Here is a 19535-nt window from a genome sequence, read left to right as displayed (position 1 = left end):
GACTTTTGTTAGAGAGTTAGGCTATTTGGTTGGTATGCAAATTTATCGTGACTTTTTCTTTGTTTAAGGTTCCCTCTTCTCTTTTGTATTTTGTTTTTTTTTTCATATTTGTATATAACCTCTTGTCGTGTTATTGTGTTTTTTGTGTGTCTATCTATCTATTACATTCGTAGTTAGAAATATTTGTTTGTTCCATGCACACATGGCACCTACACCTTTGCACACACATTGAGGTATTAGGCCCTATACCCGGGCCTGTGTGAGACATAGGAAGTGGAGGTCGATCTGTGGTCATGTTGGGTCTTTGACTCTCTTGATAATAGTGAAGCCTCATCTAGAGTTTTCCTCTTTTGATGATTCGTTGTCACTGGTAGTCCCTACCGCCATAATGTTGTTACCAAAGAGGATGATATCTCTAGAAGCCTTTGAAAGTTACATACAACCACCCTTGGGAGTTATCACCGGATAGCGAACTTTCGATCCCCTACATTAGGATCCGAAACTAGGGACACAGAACAAACTCACTATGTCTTGTTTCCTTGATCAAGTTATGCATATCTTTATACGTCGTAATAGTATACATCATTCCTGTGTTTACCATTTTTATTATGTTCACATGCGGCATTTTGCATTAAGTCATTATGTTATCATGCTCATTCGTCTAGCATGTTTCTTTGTGCTACCAACCATATACCTTTTGTTGCCATTAGTCATTATGTTCACTCATGCATACTTTCGTCATGTCGTGCATTGTTTTTCGTTGTCAAAGTTACAAAGAAGCGTGAAAGTTTGCACCACTTTCTTAGTTGCATGCATTGTGTAACATGATAATAACTGCAAACAAACCATGATGCCCAATACATTGTGGATAAGAAAATATGGTCTTTCGGGCGTCTTGCGTCATTTGATAAATATGTTTGTCATGCATAGCATAACCATGCCCTGATGCATTCATCATATCTCCTCTATGATAGGGTGTTGAAGTATTGGTCATCATATTTTTTCGTTCTCGCAAACATGGGGTCGGACCAAGCGCCACCTTTTAAAAAGAGGTTCTATCATGTCAAAGTCAAGAATCTAGAGCTAGTCAGCTTGCAAAAACTAGGGCAGCGAATGGATCAAGTTCAGTGTCAAGCCTTCAACAAGTTATATGGGAAGATATGGTATCTGGTAATGATAGAAGTGTCCATTGAAGCCATCACATCTCTCACTCAATACTAAGACCAATCACTCAGATGCTTCACTTTTGGGGACTTCCAGTTAGCACCAACCATAGAGGAGTTCGAAGGGATCTTAGGATGCCCGCTAGGGGGGAGGAAACCATACCTTTTTTTGGATTCCATCCTTCTATGGCAAGAATATAAAAAGTGGTCAAGATCTCGAAACAAGAGCTAGACCGAGTGAAGCAAAATAGGAATGGAGTGGCAGGGATACCAAGGAAGCGCTTAGAGGAGAAGGCGGAAGCTCTGGCCAACCAAGGAGAATGGGCAACTTTCATCGATGTATTATCTCTTCTAGTGTTTGGGACGGTACTATTCCCGAATGTAGACAGGTTGGTCGATCTAGCAACGATCGATGCCTTTCTTACTTATCACCATAGCAAGGAAAGCCCGGTCATCGCTCTATTGGCAGATGCATAAAATACATTCAACTTGAGATGCGAGAAGAGCAGTGCTAGAATTTTCTGTTGTATGCCTACTCTTTATGTATGGTTGGTATCCCATGTTTTCTATCATGAAGGTAGATCTATCTGTCCCCTACAAGGTCATCACATGTGCTCCGAAAAGGGTAAAGCAAATTGGTAAGAATTTTTGGCAGGCGTGACGGGAGCGTCCATTAGTTAGTTCCCATGGTGGAAAGAAGGAGGGGTAGGAGTGTTATGCTCGTGTGAGGGATTCCCAAATTTCCCCTTGATGGGGACAAGGGGTTGTATTAATTATAATCCCGTGCTGGCCATAAGACAATTAGGCTACCTTATGAGAGGCGCGTCGTCGGAGGAAATCATCACACCTTTCATCACACGAGGTTTCAATGAAGCCAATGCAAAGATACTTCAAAAATCCGTAAAGCATGGAATAGAGTGGGAAGAAAAGATAAGGAGCTTAGGGGAAGTAGCAATGGCGTCATCAGCGTCTATCACAAGTGGTTGAAGTCTAGAACGCAAGGGATAACTTGGCTCCCAAAGCTAAAAAAGTATAAGTGGGAAAGAGGCTGAAATTCCTGAGGAAAGTGAAGAAGTGCAAGCTTTGAAAGCAGAGCTCGAAAAGACAAGAGTGGTGAAAAAGAAGCTAAAGACGGCAGTCACTAGGGTCAGGAAAAAGTGTGATGAGCTGAAAGATATCAACATGACCAGGGTTAAAACATTAGAGCGGGAAACAAAAAGGGCCCAAAAGGAAGAATGGAGCAAGAACAAATTCTGAGGGGTTCTATGGGGCAGCAGTAACAAGCTTAAGCTTAGAAAGGCCGAGAGAGACAAATCAAGGATGAAAAACATGGTGTTAGAGGATAAGTTAAAGGCTTATTAGAGGTTGAAGAGATGTTTGACAGAACAGTTGAGCAAAACATAAGAGAATATGTTGATAATCATTTATCAATATAAGGAGAAGGTGAACCTAGCTGTTAGTCATGGGCAGATTCTGGAAGATGTATAGGCAAAGGTATCGGCTCTACAGATTGAAAGGGAAGCGAGAGAAAGGGTGATAGAGTTATTGCACGGGGAAGCCATGAAATGGATGAATAGATTCGCTCTCACTCTGAATGAGAGTCAAGAGCTTCCAAGACGAAGTTCACGGTCTTTTCGATTACTGCCAACACATGGTCAAACTAACAACCCACATAATTAGGAGTCGTTGAGGCGTCTGTGTTGTATTTATGCTATGACTTTGACAAGATGTGATGAACCATGTTGTTTTAATAAAAATAGGATTTGATTCGACCCTATGTTCTACAGAATGTTCTGTGTGAATTCAATACTTCAGTGACTTATCATTGTCATGCATTCATGTTTATCCATGATGCAATACTTACCCCCAAGGGTATTGGATAAAAGATTCCAAGAGGATTGGACTAGAACTGCTAAAGAAGGCCTTAGGGTTCTCATGAACCTCAAGGTAGATTTCTGAGCCCATGGGCCAAGTTTGGGTCCACTCTTCTTTGTAAATATTAGAATAGGTTTTTCCTTCTTTTAGGCCTTGTATTTTGGCCATTCTAGTAGTATAGGGTTTTAGCCTTGTATTTTAGGGCATTTTGAGTAGTATTTGTAGTAGGGACTTTTTTGTATTTTCATGTATTTTGGCATGGGATGAGCGTAGCTATTATAGGGGTTGTGTGTAGCTAAGCTCGAGCTTCTCATCTTAAGGAGGTGAGCTTAGCTATTAGAGGGGTGTGTGTAGCCAAGCTCTAGCTTTTCTAAGAATCTTCTCAAGGAAGCTTCTCAAGGAGGTGAGCTTAGTTATTAGAGGGGTGTGTGTAGCTAGGCTCTAGCTTCTCAAGGAAGTTTCTCAAGGAAGCTTCTCAAGGAAGCTTTTCAAGGAAGTTTCTCAAGGAAGCTACCTAGGCTATAAATAGAAGCATGTGTAACACTTGTTGTAACTTTGATGAATGAGAGTCTTGTGAGACACACTTCAAAGTTCAACTTCTCTCTCTCTTTTCCTCCTTCAATTTCGTGTTCCCCCCCCCCCCCCCTCCCCCTCTCTCTCTCTCTTTCTTTTCCTCCATTGAAGCTTCCTCTCTAAGCTTCTTATCCAAGGCACTCTCTCTTGGTGGTGAAACTCCTTCTTCCATGGCTTATTCCCTAGTGGATGGTGCCTCCTTTCATCTTTTCTCCTTTATCTTTCACTGCATATCCATGGTGGAAAATCACCATTGAAAGACCTCATTGAAGCTCAAAGATCCAGCTTCCATAGAAGCTTCACAAGCAAGCTTCCATTAAGTGGTATTAGAGCACAAGAGCTTCAAGTAGGTGCTCCTTAAACCTCCATTAATTTTCAGCTTTACCTTCTCCTCCATTGTTGTTTCTTCATTTTTCTCCATGTATCTCCTCACATGTCTTGTGGTAAATGTTTTTAACATGATTCTTTAGAATTTCCACCGATTAAACTTGTTATAGAAGATAGATTTAATTTTCTAGGAAAGGACATGTTGTGCCTTGGTATAGGCATCCCATCGTCTAAGGCAGTATATGTTGAGCCGTACTACTTGGTTGGTATCCAATATGGACCCAATCAAGTACATTTTCGAGAAGCCCGCTCTTACGGGGTGGATCGCTCGGTGGCAAGTTTTTCTATCTGAGTTGGACATCGTCTATGTCACCCAAAAGGCAATAAAGAGAAGCGCCTTGGTAGACTATTTGGCTCAGCATCCTCTCAATGATTACCAGCCCATGCATCTGGAATTTCCAAATGAAGACATTATGGCCTTGTTCGAAGAGATGTCAGAGGATAAGGACAGGGATAAGTGGATCGTGTGGTTTGACGACGCGTCCAACGCCCTAGGCCATGGGGTCGGGGCAGCTTTGGTCTCTCCCGACAATCAATGCATTCCCTTCACGGTCAGATTGGGTTTCGATTGCACGAACAACATGGCTGAATACGAGGCATGCACCCTTGGGATCCAAGCGGCAATTGACTTCAACGTCAAGTTGCTCAAAGTGTACGGAGACTCAGCCTTGGTGATTCACCAGCTGAGGGGAGAATGGGAGACTAGGGATCATAAGTTGATACCCTATTAGTCTTACATCAAGAAGTTGGCTAAGTTCTTCGATGATGTCTCTTTCTACCACGTTTCCAGAGAGGAGAATCAAATGGCCGATGCGCTTGCCACTTTAGCATCCATGTTCCAGCTGACTCCACACGGAGACTTGCCGTACATCGAATTTAGATGTTGCGGCAAGCCCGCGCATTGCTATTTGATAGAAGAGGAACAAGATGGTAAACCTTGGTACTTCGACATCAAGTGATACATCGAAGACAAGGAGTACCCACAGGAGGCTTTCGACAATGACAAGAGAACATTAAGAAGGTTGGCAGCCAACTTCTTCTTGAGTGGAAGCATTTTGTACAAAAGGAACCATGACATGGTTTTACTCCGATGTGTGGATGCCAGGGAGGCTGAACACATGCTAGTGGAAGTCCATGAAGGCTCCTTTAGGACACATGCCAATGGGCATGCTATGGCACGGAAGATTCTGAGGGCGGGGTATTATTGGCTCACCATGGAGAGCGACTGCTGCATCCATGTTAGGAAATGCCACAAATGCCAGACATTCACAGACAATGTCAACGCTCCACCCATGCCTTTAAATGTTTTGGCAGCACCGTGGCCCTTCTCCATGACTACTTCACCAAATGGGTTGAAGCCGCCTCGTACTCTAGAGTCACAAGAAGCGTGGTAGTCAGGTTCATTAAAAAGGAAATAATTTTCTGGTATGGACTGCCCAGGAAGATTATCACATACAATGCCACCAATCTGAATAGCAAGATGATGAAGGAATTGTGTGAGGACTTCAAGATCCAACACCATAATTCCATGCCTTACTGGCCCAAAGATGAATGGGGCAGTTGAGGTGGCCAATAAGAACATCAAAAAGATTATCCAGAGTCACTATGTGATTATACTCTGAGGCTCCCCAAAGATTTTTTGTCCTTTGTAAACTCTGATCGCAACATCTAATGAACATTGGATCGATGATTTGCATTTCATCCCTTGTGTTGTGTCTGTTAATGCTTTAAAATGTGCATTCTCTTTTTTGGGGGGGTCCAAGCCATCTTGCTAGATCTATAGGGGTGTCGCAAGCGCTTAAGTAAAATTGAACATAATGGACGTTTGTTTGAGTTGTTACACTTTAACTGCCCATGCATACGCATGCATATGCATAATTTTATCCTGTGAATCGAAGGACAAGAAAAGATTTGTTTCGAGTGATGGTCAATACCACGCCGAATTCAGGACAAGGATAAACCAAGGTAAGTGGTAGCATAGTCATGTTTTACTTTGTGGTGCCATTTCCTGTTTTCAGAGACTTAGGGACGGGTGCAAGCAGCTGCCAGGCCCATGATCAACAGATCATCATCCTACGTCCGGCTCAAGACGTTAAAGTGGCACTACTGGGAGGCGACCTAGTATCCTTAAGTTTCTGCTTATTGGCTTATTCATCCATTTTTCTAAAGTCATAGTTGAATATGCCTAGTTTATTCTTAATCCTAGGAATTAAAATAAACAAGCGCCAACCCAAAGGTTAAAATTTTGCAAATAATTCTTGCAAAAAAATAAAAAAATAAAAAAATGCACAGGGTTAGCTCGCTTGGGCGAGCACCCCCTGCACGAGGTAGCTTAAAAAGAGGGGGAGGGTGAGTTTTCTTCACCCAAAACTTCCCCCCCTCACTCAAAAATGCAACACCCACGGGAACCACAAGTTGGAAGCCCCTAAATTACCATTTTTTGCGATTTGGCTTCCATTTTTGGTACTCCTACTAACTCCAACAAGTAAGTACATCATTCTTTGGTTCTCTAGCTTTCCATTGATTCATTTTTTTGCTCTAATTGCTTGTATTTGGCAAAATTCGTGAGACAATGTGTGCTTGAATTCATGCTTGTTTGTTGGAATTGGGGGGTTGTATGGGATGGCCGTAGGCCTATTGCGTCTTTTGAAATGATTGGGCATGTCACATTGCCCCCTTTCCCTTTATATTCATGCTTAAAGGTGCGCCCACCAAGTGCTCGGTGAAATGCCTCAATGGCATGTGAGCACATTTTGGTGAGTTTTGTTTGTGGGACTAACTTGGGCATAGGTAGCTGCCGTTGTTGAGTTTAGGGACGACTTTTAGAAACTAGGATAGGTGCCAAAAATAGGACTTAGGCCTAGGAAAACCAAGCTTTGATTTTGAATGCAAGAGAGCACGAAGATGAGAGCATGGTGGTGAGGATTTCCCTTTAGGATAGCGTTCAATTTTGGGCTGCACCATGATGTTTTCCTTACACCTAGATGTTTAGAAATGTTGTTCATCATGAAAATAAAGGTGTAGAGCAGGTAGCAAAAATGCCTTTGTTATTTTCCTTATTAATTTAGGTAGCAAAAATGCCTTTGTTGATTTCCTTATTGATTTAGGTAGCACAAATGCCTTTGTTAGATACCTTTGTTAATCTATTCATATAGGTAGCAAAAATACCTTTATTGATTTACACCTTTGAATATGCATATATGTAATTTAGGTAGCAAAAATACTTGGATATGTGTGCAATTTTTAGGTAGCAAAAATGCCTCCTAAAATGTATGTATGTTGCATATAGGTAGCAAAATACCTTATTAATTTAGGTAACAAAATGCCTTATTAATTTAGGTAGTGAAAATACCTTATTAATTTAGGTAACAAAATACCTTATTAATTTAGGTAGCAAAAATGCCTTGTTAATTTAGGTAACAAAATGCCTTATTAATTTAGGTAACAAAAATACCTTATTGTTTAGGTAGCCAAAATACCTCACACAAATTTTTTTTTATATGTATAGGTAGCCAAAATACCTCACACAAGTGTCTTGGACATGCGTGTATGTGGTCTTTAGGTAGCCAAAATACCTTGAGTGTGCATGTATGTAAATTTAGCAAAAAAAAATGCATGTATGTGATTTAGGTAGCAAATATGCCTTGAAAATGCATGTATGTAATCTAGGTAGCAAAAATGCCTTGAATGTGCATGTGTGCAATTTTTAGGTAGCGGAATGTCTTGCATGCATGTATATTCATAAGAAAATGTGTGTATGAGTTTGCTCTAAATTTACATTGATGTTTATGTTTATTGGAGGAAGTTGTATGCCATTTTTGCTTGACTTTGCTATTTCTGGTACGCTGACTTTACAAATGTTTTTTCACAAGAGATGGTCCCGAGAAAGCTTCCATCAAAGAGGTCCAGGAAGGACGCCACTAGAGAAGGCTCCAGCGCTGCCCAACCAGCTGACACGGATTTTGACAGCCACCGATTCTGGAGCGCTGAGCATCAGTAGTGCTTCGAGACCATCAAGGGATGGTCATTCCTCAGAGAGAGGCGGCTCTAGTTGAGGGACGATGAGTTCCCTGATTTTCAGGAGGAGATAGTCATGGAGTTTTACACCAATGCCTAGCCTACCGAGGAGGGAGCTCGGGATATGCGCTCCTGGGTGAGGGGCCAGTGGATCCCCTTCAACAGTGTGAATTCAACTAGAGGAGGAGTTAGGTCTTTGGTTTTGACGAGGAGGCCATTGCTCAGCTTTTGTGTATACCGGGGCAGTATTTCGCCCGGACCGCTGGGTAAGTAAAACTTAACAAATACATTTAAATAATGTATGCATTGTAATTACTTATGTTCTCCAATGCAGTGGACATTAGCAACTGGTGGTTATATGTCCTAAGGACAATGTTGTTGCTTGGTTCTTTTTCTTGCACAATAATCCCAAAAACTACTTCAAAGAAATAGTTAACATGTTAGTTTTAATTTGTAACACATTTACTTTATCCTTACTATTATACAAATATTTTTATTGTACACTATACATGCATGTTTCTCTTAACCAGTGCTTTAAAGGGATTCAAAGATAAACACGGAAGTAAATCCAAGGCAAATGCTAAATGGATTCCAGTTAAAGTAAGTAATATAAACAATGTTTGATCTCTTCAAAATGACATTTTATTAGTTTGTGCACTAATTTTGGGATAAAATTGAATTTCTTATTGAATTTAGTGTAATAAGCAAAAAGGAAGCACTGTTTATGGCTATTACTTCATGCATTGGATGTCAACCATAGTCCTAGAAGATTTCAAGGATAATTGAAAAATGGTAATTGTTAACTTCATAATAGATTTCATTTATTATAGTTGTTATTATTTAGACTAACTAAGTTATGTTTTATCATATGATGCAAAATTTTACTGATCCATGAGCATTGGAACTAGAGAGAATAAAGACAATTTGCATTGAGTGGGCAAAATGTTTACTAAGGGTTAGAAATGAAGCATTGAGTGCTTAAGGGATTTTAGAATTGTTAGACTTATGTTTAGCATAGCTTATAGATGATATTTATTATTTTGTTTCATTGTTTGATGTAGTTTGGTATACTTGTTTCATTCTCATTTTAAACTTATGTTTAGTATATTTTATGTTTGCACTTTTATTGTTTCTTTATTTAATAGTATTTATTAGATAATAATTTGAATATTATATATATATATATATATATATATATATATATATATATATGAATACCATTCATACTGTTTGGACTAGTTTTGATTTTAATTTGTAGGTTTATTTTCATTTAACAAACACACAAATATTTTTTAAAAATTGCAAAAACAACATCAGTTTTGGTCAAAACCGATGTGGTATAGTAGCAAAAACAACATTAGTTTTGACAAAACCAATGTTGTATAGCACAATTTTGACTACATATCTACATCAATTTTGGGAAGAACCGATGTAGATTATGGTTTTCAATATCAGTTTTATGACCGATGTAAAAAATGACCTACTTTTAATAGCGATCATTTCAACATTAATTCAAAATCGACGTTGAATGTTCTTTAGAACCGATGTTAATGACCTATTTTCTAGTAGTGAGCACTGAAGTCATCAAGTATAAAACAAGTCTTGTAGCTAAAATTTACTGTCAAAAAGAAGGTTGAAAAGGAAGATTTTGTCTATAGGTTGAAAAGGTAATCTCCAAGACAGTCGTCTCTCATGGGTACAACAGAAGTCCTTATGATTAATGTGTTTATCATAGTAGGGTGGAGGTAGTTTATATGTCTATTTGTTTCTCTATGTGGATGACATGTTCATTGCATCTCGAGGCAAATCTGAAATTTAGAAACTAAAGTCACTACTTAGTAGTGAATTTGATATGAAAGATATTGGAGCATCTAAAAAGATTTGGGCATGGAAATCAAGAAGGATCATGTTCAGAATAAGCTTTTCTAATGTTAGAAGGAATACATTTAGAAAGTGTTGAATCTCTTTGGGATGGCAACAACAAAATCAGTGTGTACTCCTTAGACAACATCCATTCGTCTCTTTGAACTCAATGCTGCTCAATCAGAATCATAAAAGGAATATCTCATGTTCCTTATACTAGTGCAGTTGGAAGTCTTATGTATGCCATGGTATGTACAAGTCCAAATCTAGCACAAGTAGTCAGTGTGTTGAGTAGATACATGGTAAACATGAGAAGGAACATTGAAAAGCACTGAAACAAATATTTAGGAACCTTAAGAGTACAACTGATATTGGGCTCATCTACCAAGGTGAAACATCTTATGCACTTGTTGGATACTTAGATTCTAACTATGTTACAAATTTAGATGCAAGGAGATATATGACACGTTATGCTTTCACAATTGGCAATTCTCTTGTTAGTTGGAAGGCTACACTTTAGCCTATAGATGCCTTGTCAACAACAAAGGTAGAATATATGGCTTTGGCAAAAGCAACAAAGGAAGGTATTCCAATAAATGGTCTTATCAACAATCTTGAGTTTCCTGAGGACAAAGCTATCATTTTCTACGATAGTGTGAATGAAATCTATTTAGCTAAGGATCAAGTCCACATGAAAGGATTAAGCACATTGACGTTAGATACCACTTCATTTGTACTTAGGAGAGGGTCACAGTTCATAAAATTAATACAAAAGAAAACCAAATTGACATATCACAAAGTCTGTTCCCAAAAACAAATGTATACATTGTCTAGATCTTCTTATTGTAGATTGTTGGAAATAACTCTATATATCTTATTCATAATTGTTGCTAAACAAAGGTGGAGATCGTTGGACAAAAAAGATGTTTGGCCGACACTGCTTGGACCGTCAAGTCCAATGCTCTTCTTTATGGCCATCCAATGTCTAATGGTGGAGCTCATCCAATCAATTGTAGAAAGAGCATCCAATCCTCTAAATACAGAAAAAGGTGTTAAGGGAAGGAGCCCAGAGTATCAAGAACCTCAGGATTTGAGGTCAAATCCTTTTCAAGGGGGACTTCTTGATGCAATCCTACTCCGCAAGGGCATTGGATAGAAAAACTCCAAGTAGCTTGGGCCAGAGATGCAAGAGAAGGCCCTAGGGTTCTTATGAGCCTTAGGGTAGATTTCGGGCCCATGGGCTAAGTACGAGCCCGCTTATCTTTGTAAATATTAGATTAAGGTTTCATTATTTTTGGGCCTTGTATTTAGGGCTCCATAATGTAGGTAGGGTACCCTAGAAATATAGGATTTTTCAGCCCTTGTATTTTAGGGCACTTAGACTAGTTTTTGTATTAGGGGTAGTTTTGTAATTTCACATGCACTAAGTGGATATTTGATGTGTGTGGTTGGAAATAAATTTAATTGAATTGGTAGAAGCCCAATCCAATTAAATTTTAGAGGGGGAGGTGAGCATTTGCTTACTACACCCCATTGCCACATCATATAGTCACACTTTGTGCATGTCCTTCATGCTTTTCATGCCTCATGACACCTAAGCACACTTAGTGGAGAATCTTGGAATTGATCTTGGATTAGTGGGCTGAACCATAACTAAAATTCACTAATCATAATTAGTGAAATTTTGGCTCCAAAGTTTGGCTCCACAAATTCAATTTCAAATTCAAGTGAAATTTGAATTTCCCTCCAATTTTGTGTGACACTTAGGCTATAAATAGAGGTCATGTGTGTGCATTTTTTTCAACTTTGATCATTTGAATATTAAACTTCAGATTTCAAAGCTCATTTGGAGCACAAAATTTCGTGCTCTTCTCTCCCCCTCCCTTCATTCATCTCCTTCTTCCTCCAAGCTCTTATCCATGGCCTTCTATGGTGGTGAGCTTCTTCTAGACTCATCTTCTCCTTGAAGTGGCGTCTCCTCTCTCTCTTCCTTCTCCATTCCGCTGCCATTCATCTTCCAAGAAGCAAAGGAATCCATTGATGAAGAAGATCCTAGGCCTACAAGCTCCAATGGAGCTTGCATCACTTCTATATATGAAAGTTAGTTAGAATGACTTTGAGAGAATTTTTTGAACCCATTCATTCTATTACGTTTTTTTACGGTAATAATAGACACATTGTGTGTTACTCTCTTCTTCTCATTTTCAGATAATCTTCTTCCTTATTCATTTTTCTCTTTCTTAATCCTAACATTATCATTTATAATTCTTAGTCTTATAATATTTCTTTTCTTTTCTCGGTTATTCCCAACATTTTTTTCTATTTTCATTTTTTTCACTTACTTTTCTTGTTATGTTTACAGTTTATCCCATTCATTTGAATAATAATTTTTTTCATTCACATAAGTATTTTGTTACTCATTTTGATATTTTTTAATTTTTTCTGTCATTTTAATTATTGTTATTTAACTTTTAATATTTATTTGTGTATTTTTCCTGCTTGTTTTATGTGCCTATCATTTATATAAATTATTTTTTATAATGTTACTTATGAATATTATTTATGTTTTACCTTATTAATTTTCAAGAAAGTAAAATAACTATTAAACCGAACATAATATGAGAAATTAAACTATTATACTATTTGAAATGTTTGGGCTAACTGGATTCTAGTACTGTACATCCAGGATAGACATGTATAATGTACAGCTTGTACAACTTTTTTTATCTACTCTTTACATCATTATTGCAAAGTTTTGTTTTGCCTTTAAAAAAATGGATGAAAAATGGTTCCTCTTAGATTCTAAAGAGATTTTCCATAGCAGGAATTAAACCTACGTCTTTTGGAGACATAAACTTATTTTTTATCAATTGGATGAACTTTATTGGTAAAATAGATTTTATTAAATATGTGAACAACTTAATGCTAGATCAAATCTAGACAAAAGCTTACAACTATGACAAACCATTAAATATTTTATATGTAATCATATGATACTATAAATATCAATTTTAACATTGAATATAATTTATTGGTTTTCACTATAAAGGAAAATTTATAATAATCTAAGTTTGGGTTTCAGCTAATTAGCTGCCCAGAAACCATGAAAACCTAGAGGAAAATTCAAGTGGCTCGGAATTTCGATTCTTGCAATAAGGGCATTATCTGCTCCTATCCTTTTTGGGTCCAAGATAACGAGGTAACATCTATTCATTGAAACGGCATACTGCAAAACAAATAATTAATATCAATATATGTCATCATCAGAAACATTTTGCAGTATAATTTATCAGAGGACCATTTAATGATGTTCCAATTGAAAAAGAAAAAAAAAAACTATCTTTCGATTTATTTTTTCAGAAAGAAGAAAAAGACATGTTTAGACTCACAAATTTTCCCAATCACTAAATTTAACAATTAACATATTTGCTTACATATGCAACAATTCCTTCACGTCACTTGACTTTTTTTTGTCTTTTGAAAATCTGGCAAAAACCTACCGTTAACGGACCTGCCACAACTTCGGCATACTAAATAAAAACCTCATTTACAAAATAGTCAATATCCATATTATAATTATCCAATTTTAAATGTAGATAAACTTTAGTACCAAAAAAATGTAGATAAATTTATATTTTAAAGGAGATCCACAAGTTCTATGACACATATTCAACTAATTAATTACAAATAAAATATTATTTTTGTCTTTGTCATTAAATCACTCTTTAGTCTATACGGTATATTCCTTCATGATTAGTCATCCATAATTATTAGCCATTTTTAAAGAGAATATATTATATACATGTGGATACCTAGATGGAGTAAAGAACGTAAACGACACATTCAGCAAAAAAAAAAAAAAAAAAGAACGTACACGACAAATGTTGATACCCACCTCAACAACAAGAAGATAGCCATCATCTTCTTCGTCACCTTTGGGAACAAAAATAGGTTCACCAATAAATCTTCTACTTCCAGCAGTCCAAGTTTGGGCAGAATTATCACTCTCTAGGTCTAATTTCACAACGGTATCGAAAGGGAAACATGGCAATGTTTTGCGAGATCCTAAGGTAGTTGCTGCATAGAGATATTTGTTCTTCTTGCCTGAAAACGTTGGGTTGGTAGCAGGAAAATCTGAGGATTTCTGCCATTTCTTCATCGGTTTCACATCACATTCTTGGCAATTGTAGTCAGAATCTAATTTTATAGACACCTGCATTATATTGTATAACATATTGAGCAAAATTTAGAACTATATAAATGTCATTACATATTTTAACACGCTATTATCAATATATATTTTTTATAATTGATTTAAGTTTATGTGAATTTTAATAAATATATGATGTAATTTACCTTTTTAGCGAATGGGTTTTACTCGAATTTAATAAATCTTAATAAATTTTATTTAATGATATTTTTTTTAGTAAATGTATTGTTAACCTTTCTTTTGGTCATTTAAAACAAAAATAATAAAATTTTTCGAATTGAAATTAATGGGAATCTCCTTTAGGCATGGTACAGATACATTGGAGAAATATTTTATGACAAACTACTGTAGATAGAGAGAGAAGCTAACTGAACTTGATACATCTTTTACAGGTTTTGCCTTCTTTCTCTTAATAACTTTCTTACTAATAAAAAAAAAGGAAGGAATATGGGAGAGGGAGCATCAATACCTGAACAAGATGGGGCAATAACTCATTTCCACCTTTTACATTCATTATTGATGGGTCCAGCTTCTTCTTTTGCCAGTCGTATCCTGATGATAATTAATCAAAAGAGTAATTTTATTAGACACTTGTGTTTATGATGAAGAAAGCCACTTATTTTATTACTATATATCTCAATTCATATTCCATCCAATGTTATCATAAAGGCAAGCAAACTAATTCCATTCACATCCAGCATGTTAGGGGAAAATTATTTATTTGTTAGAGTCACTAAGTTTATTTGCATTTCTTTTATACTCAGGTTTAGATTAATTAGTGACATTTCCGCTGCATAAAATCATATACTACGTTATTGTAATGTGGAATTTATTAAATAATATTTTAATAAAATTCAAAGATGAAGAATCCTTTTATGCACTCTTATACATGTATTATTAGTAAACTAAATACCATATGCATATTCAATTCGAATGAATCATATAACTTGAGACCTAATGAATCTTTATATACACATACACTTATGCATATTATCAACTTTTTTATTGATAAATTTTAATAATTAACTTATTAATTTTTGTTAGTAAAAAATATGTGAACCTAAATCTCTCCTATCTTTTTCTTTTTCCCTTCTATCATCAAATTGATTTTATAACTGTAATTAACAGTATGTTATCAATTAATATAATAAAACAACATACCAAATAACTTGCTGAAATTGAACCACTGGTAAGAGCAAGCAGCAGCTTGTATTTGTATGTCCAAATTCCGATGAGGGTATCTAATTTCAAAGGCATTGCCAACATGGAGCAGCCACAACTGTGAAGGTGCTTCAAATGGTACTCTCCAATCTCTCTCTTTGTCTTTATTTTTGTCTGGAAACCTAGGAATCAGGTATATGGGGGATGTGCTCTTACTTGGGTTTACCCTTAATGCTGATACCATTGGAGACATCCCATACACTGCTGCAATGGATCCTGAAAATTTTTAAGAAGTTAAGAGCCACTATCCAATATAATATATGTGCCATAACTTCATATAGAAAATGTTCATTTTCAAATGATTCTGTTCCCATGCACACGTACTATATCAGGTAGCTAGTCATATTGAAAGTGACTGCTTAAGATTTTATTATTATTTTGTTTTGAATATATATAGCAAATAAGATTCATCAGTAGTAGATGTATTGTAAGTCTTCTCAAAAGCTTATCTTTAATTGATAAATTTATTAACCTAACTATATATTAGATTGAAAGTTCTCGTGACATAAACAGCTGTAGCGGCAAAGTTAATAAAATTTAAAAACTAATTAATATTCTATCATAGTTTTATTTTAATATGTAATATATTAAATAAGCCTCTATTATTATTAAATAACATATGAATGTTTAGATTATCTAAAATTTAACATTATTATTGTTATGAAATCATGACCTGATTATATTTAATTAAAAAATAAGTCTACCACTTGACTTTTATCTTTTTTTTTTCTTTTACAACTACTTTTATATACGTTAACATCAATTAGGAAAATGATTGTTTACTTTGTGATATTCGGTTTGTTCTTAAATTGATTATAGATAAACGACAAAATCAGGTAATAGTTTTTGCACACATCAATTCTTACCCAGTACATCAAGTTTTATGCGATTGGCAAATACTATATAGTGGGTATCCGTTACAGCCCAATCATGGATCATCAAGTGATCTGGGATTCTGAAAACTTGCTTCTGTACTACATTAAAATTTGAGTCATATTCTGCAGAACATACAATGAAATAGGTCAGGAATTAACTGCAAAATCAAAACTAGGTAAATAAAATTGAATATAAAAATGAAAAGGAAATTGGATATCATTCAATTTAAATAAATTTCTCAAAATCATTTGTATGAGAGGAAAATAAACAGAAAAAAAATAAATTAAACCAAAGAAATTTAGTTGAACTGAACTCATTTCTCATTCTTTATTATTACTTACCGGCAAATGTAAAATTACTGCGTGGAAGCAACATGTCTTCAGCATTGCAAGACACGGTGAGTAGCCTGTTTCTTCTAGAATCAACCTTATAGTGAGACAAGAGTCTCCTTGGGGGCATCTTAAACACTCCTGTATTCCATGAAATAAAGACAAATCAAATATCTTAATATTATAGAACATTGAGTGAACCATTTGTCTTGTACGAATTAGATCCTATTTGTGAAATTCAATGTTGTATAACATGTGTATATTAATTAAAGTATGCCTAAGTGACAGGAAATGGTATATTTAATTTCCCCTCGAAATACTTTAATGACCCTCAAAATAAACTATTTTTGGGGCCACATGGCTTGTAAGTACTCCAGCTAACATGTAGCTGGGAAATTATTCCTTTGTGTGCCACTAAAACTTGCAAGTGAAAGAGTAATTAAACCTCACTTGCTTAAAATTTTGTTGGGAAGATATTGGAAGCACTATAATGAGTTACTTAATTAGAGTCCCATACGTGTACTGCATGTCCAACCAACTACCAATTCCCACCCAAGTTGTTTAATATTCTTTTGGTAAGTTTCAAGTTGCTTACTATTATTCAACACCATAATCACACCGTATGCTCACCTTTCCTGTGTCCTTTAATATAATAAATGGAAAAATAAGTCACTTTGACTGTGCCCATCATGTCATATACATTTTGCGTGGATGATTCAAATTCTTTTGTTCATATATGGAGAAGGAATAAAGAGGGAGCAGTTTCTACTCTATACATAGCCATATTACTGCTCTATTGACTTCAATCGTGTACATTTACTTTCAAAACTTTAAATAACATAAGTAACATTACTGGTGCAAATTTGTGATTAACTATACATATATAATTTAACTTAAAAATGTAACATACGCATGCACTCAAATTTGTTTGATGATTAACTATATAAAGTAATTCAACTAAATATTTTAAAATGTATTAGTACTTAAATACAAATATATATGTATACTTATAAAAAAATTTGAATAATGTAAATTTTTTTTGTTTAACCTCAATCTCTTCTATCTTGGGAGTTTGAATAACACGGGTAAAAAAATCTAATTATATACATAAAAATATATAGGATAGTTTTGATCCTCTCCAGTACTGGATAAGTCCAGTTGAAAAGAATTAATATACGTAAGTCTAGCTTTATTTAATAAAGTAAAATTGACACACTTTTATTTGTGTGTATAGTATCTCTCTTCAACATGTCAAGATCATTAGAGAGAATACAAACCCTAGAAATAGAGGTTCTCCAGTGCAGGTACTTATAATTAATTAGAAACTGTGAATCAATACGTACCATATAATATAGGCTTCAATAGGTTAGCAGCAACCTCCCATACATCAACACCATCTTTGCTCTCATCATGATTTTCCAAATCAGCACCATCCATCATGTTGTACCGTCCAATCGTATCTAACGTACCAGCTTGGATTTCATACGGTTCCCCACCTTCCCACATGCACAGGAGCTTTTCCCCCCACTTTAGTACACTGGTGTTAGCCACATTTTTCATGACCTTAGTGTTCCCAACCTTTTTTCCACCCTTCAACACGGAAAATGGGCCTCTATGTGTAAATTTCCACTTGTCCGTCTTTGGGTCATGCTCCTCCACGTGTGCATCCGTCTTAATGTACTTAGCCATGTACTTGACGTTCTTAGTAGCGTTATCAAAAGTGAATGCCCTAAGGTAACCATGGCCATCTAGGGGGTGCACCGTGGACCCGTGATCATCGGCCAGAAGCCCCGGTCCGGTTAGGTAGTACGTGCCGGATGGGAAATCGGCTGGGATCACGCCTTCCACGGTGCTTAGAGTGACGGGTTGACTTGTTTCGGATCTTTGTGATATGAACAAGAATTGGTAGTCATAATAGGCAGCATTGGAGTCATCAGGCTCTACAATTGGAGGAATTGGTACGGCAACAGGAGTATTAGGTGCGGATATAGATACTGCACGAGGTTTGGTAGGTGGTATAGAGGGAGGCGGTTGGTGCACCGGTGGTGATGGCCTTATGGGTGGAGGAATGTATGTTGGGGTGTTGTGAATGGGTTTGGTTTGCATTTTTTTGGAGTTAATTACTAAGGCTTTGGTATTGAAAATGTTGTATTGGCATGTGAAGGTGGCAACAAATGTGTGCTATTTATAAATGTAAACATGGAATAGTTTCTATATGCTATTGCACTGTGAGTTTCTTTTAATTACATATTTGCCCTCAGGGCTTTTGCATGGTTGTTTTGGTTTTTGTGCTCTATCAATGTTCATGTGGGGTAGAATAAATATGGCAGCATTTTAAAATGTTGTGGACACCAAAATTCTTGCATTTTAAGTGGCAGACATGAAGCATTTCAATTTTCTCTGGCTGTACATAATTAATTTGTCTTGTTTTGTTTTAGATTATTTTTAATGCTCATGATCAGAAACAGTAGCTTGGTGCATCATGAGTTGAAGATCTTTTTCCCCTCCTACTGTTATTTTTCTCATTGGGAGGAGCAATTTGATCATTACACAAAGAGAGAAATGGAAGGAAAGAAAAAAATTGTGGTAAAAGATGATTTATATGAGAACAAAAATAGAAAAAAATTGTTATGTAAAATAATACAACTATTATAGTAAAGTGTTATATAAATAACATAATTATATCTATAATTTTGATTAAATTAAAAGTAACTGATGATCAACGGTTGTGTGCGTGCGTATATGTGTGTGAGAGAGAGGAGACATATAGAATAGAACATTCCTGACTATTATTCATTATGTTCCATGACTATTGTAACTCCTTGATTAGTTTTGGTATTAAATATTTTCTTGCTAGTTTTCCTTCTACTTATGATGGTTAATTGACGAGAAAAAGCAACAATTTGCATTATATTAATATCTCAACTCTTCCACAGTATCAACAAAATTAAGGCAAAGCAGCTTTGTACATATTAAATTTGTCTTTCGCAAGAGCAGGTTGGTGTTCCATGAGTTGAAGAT

At 36.0% G+C, this 19535-nt stretch overlaps 2 protein-coding genes across 2 annotated transcripts; one reads left to right on the top strand and one right to left on the bottom strand.

Moving 5' to 3' along the window:
• Nucleotides 1–1017: 1017 nt before the first annotated feature.
• LOC102667660 (uncharacterized) lies at nucleotides 1018–4957 on the top strand. The gene is made up of 3 exons (XM_006573977.1): nucleotides 1018–1170; nucleotides 4157–4669; nucleotides 4745–4957. The coding sequence occupies exons 1-3, from the start codon at nucleotides 1018–1020 to the stop codon at nucleotides 4955–4957; spliced, it is 879 nt and encodes a 292-aa protein (XP_006574040.1).
• A 7895-nt stretch (nucleotides 4958–12852) lies between these two features.
• Nucleotides 12853–18661, bottom strand: LOC100795056 (carotenoid cleavage dioxygenase 7, chloroplastic). The gene is made up of 7 exons (XM_003516754.4): nucleotides 17858–18661; nucleotides 16527–16655; nucleotides 16176–16307; nucleotides 15250–15525; nucleotides 14558–14640; nucleotides 13774–14091; nucleotides 12853–13104 (listed from the first exon to the last, which is right to left on the bottom strand). Exons 1-7 carry the CDS (start codon nucleotides 18618–18620, stop codon nucleotides 12961–12963), a joined length of 1845 nt encoding a protein of 614 aa, XP_003516802.1. The 5' UTR covers nucleotides 18621–18661; the 3' UTR covers nucleotides 12853–12960.
• Between the last annotated feature and the right edge of the window lie 874 nt (nucleotides 18662–19535).

The sequence above is a fragment of the Glycine max genome, chromosome 1 (genome assembly GCF_000004515.6).
Source record: "Glycine max cultivar Williams 82 chromosome 1, Glycine_max_v4.0, whole genome shotgun sequence".
In the NCBI taxonomy this organism is placed as follows: domain Eukaryota; kingdom Viridiplantae; phylum Streptophyta; class Magnoliopsida; order Fabales; family Fabaceae; genus Glycine; species Glycine max.
Note: the sequence above shows the minus strand (reverse complement) of the source record. Positions and strands in the feature narration are given on the sequence as shown.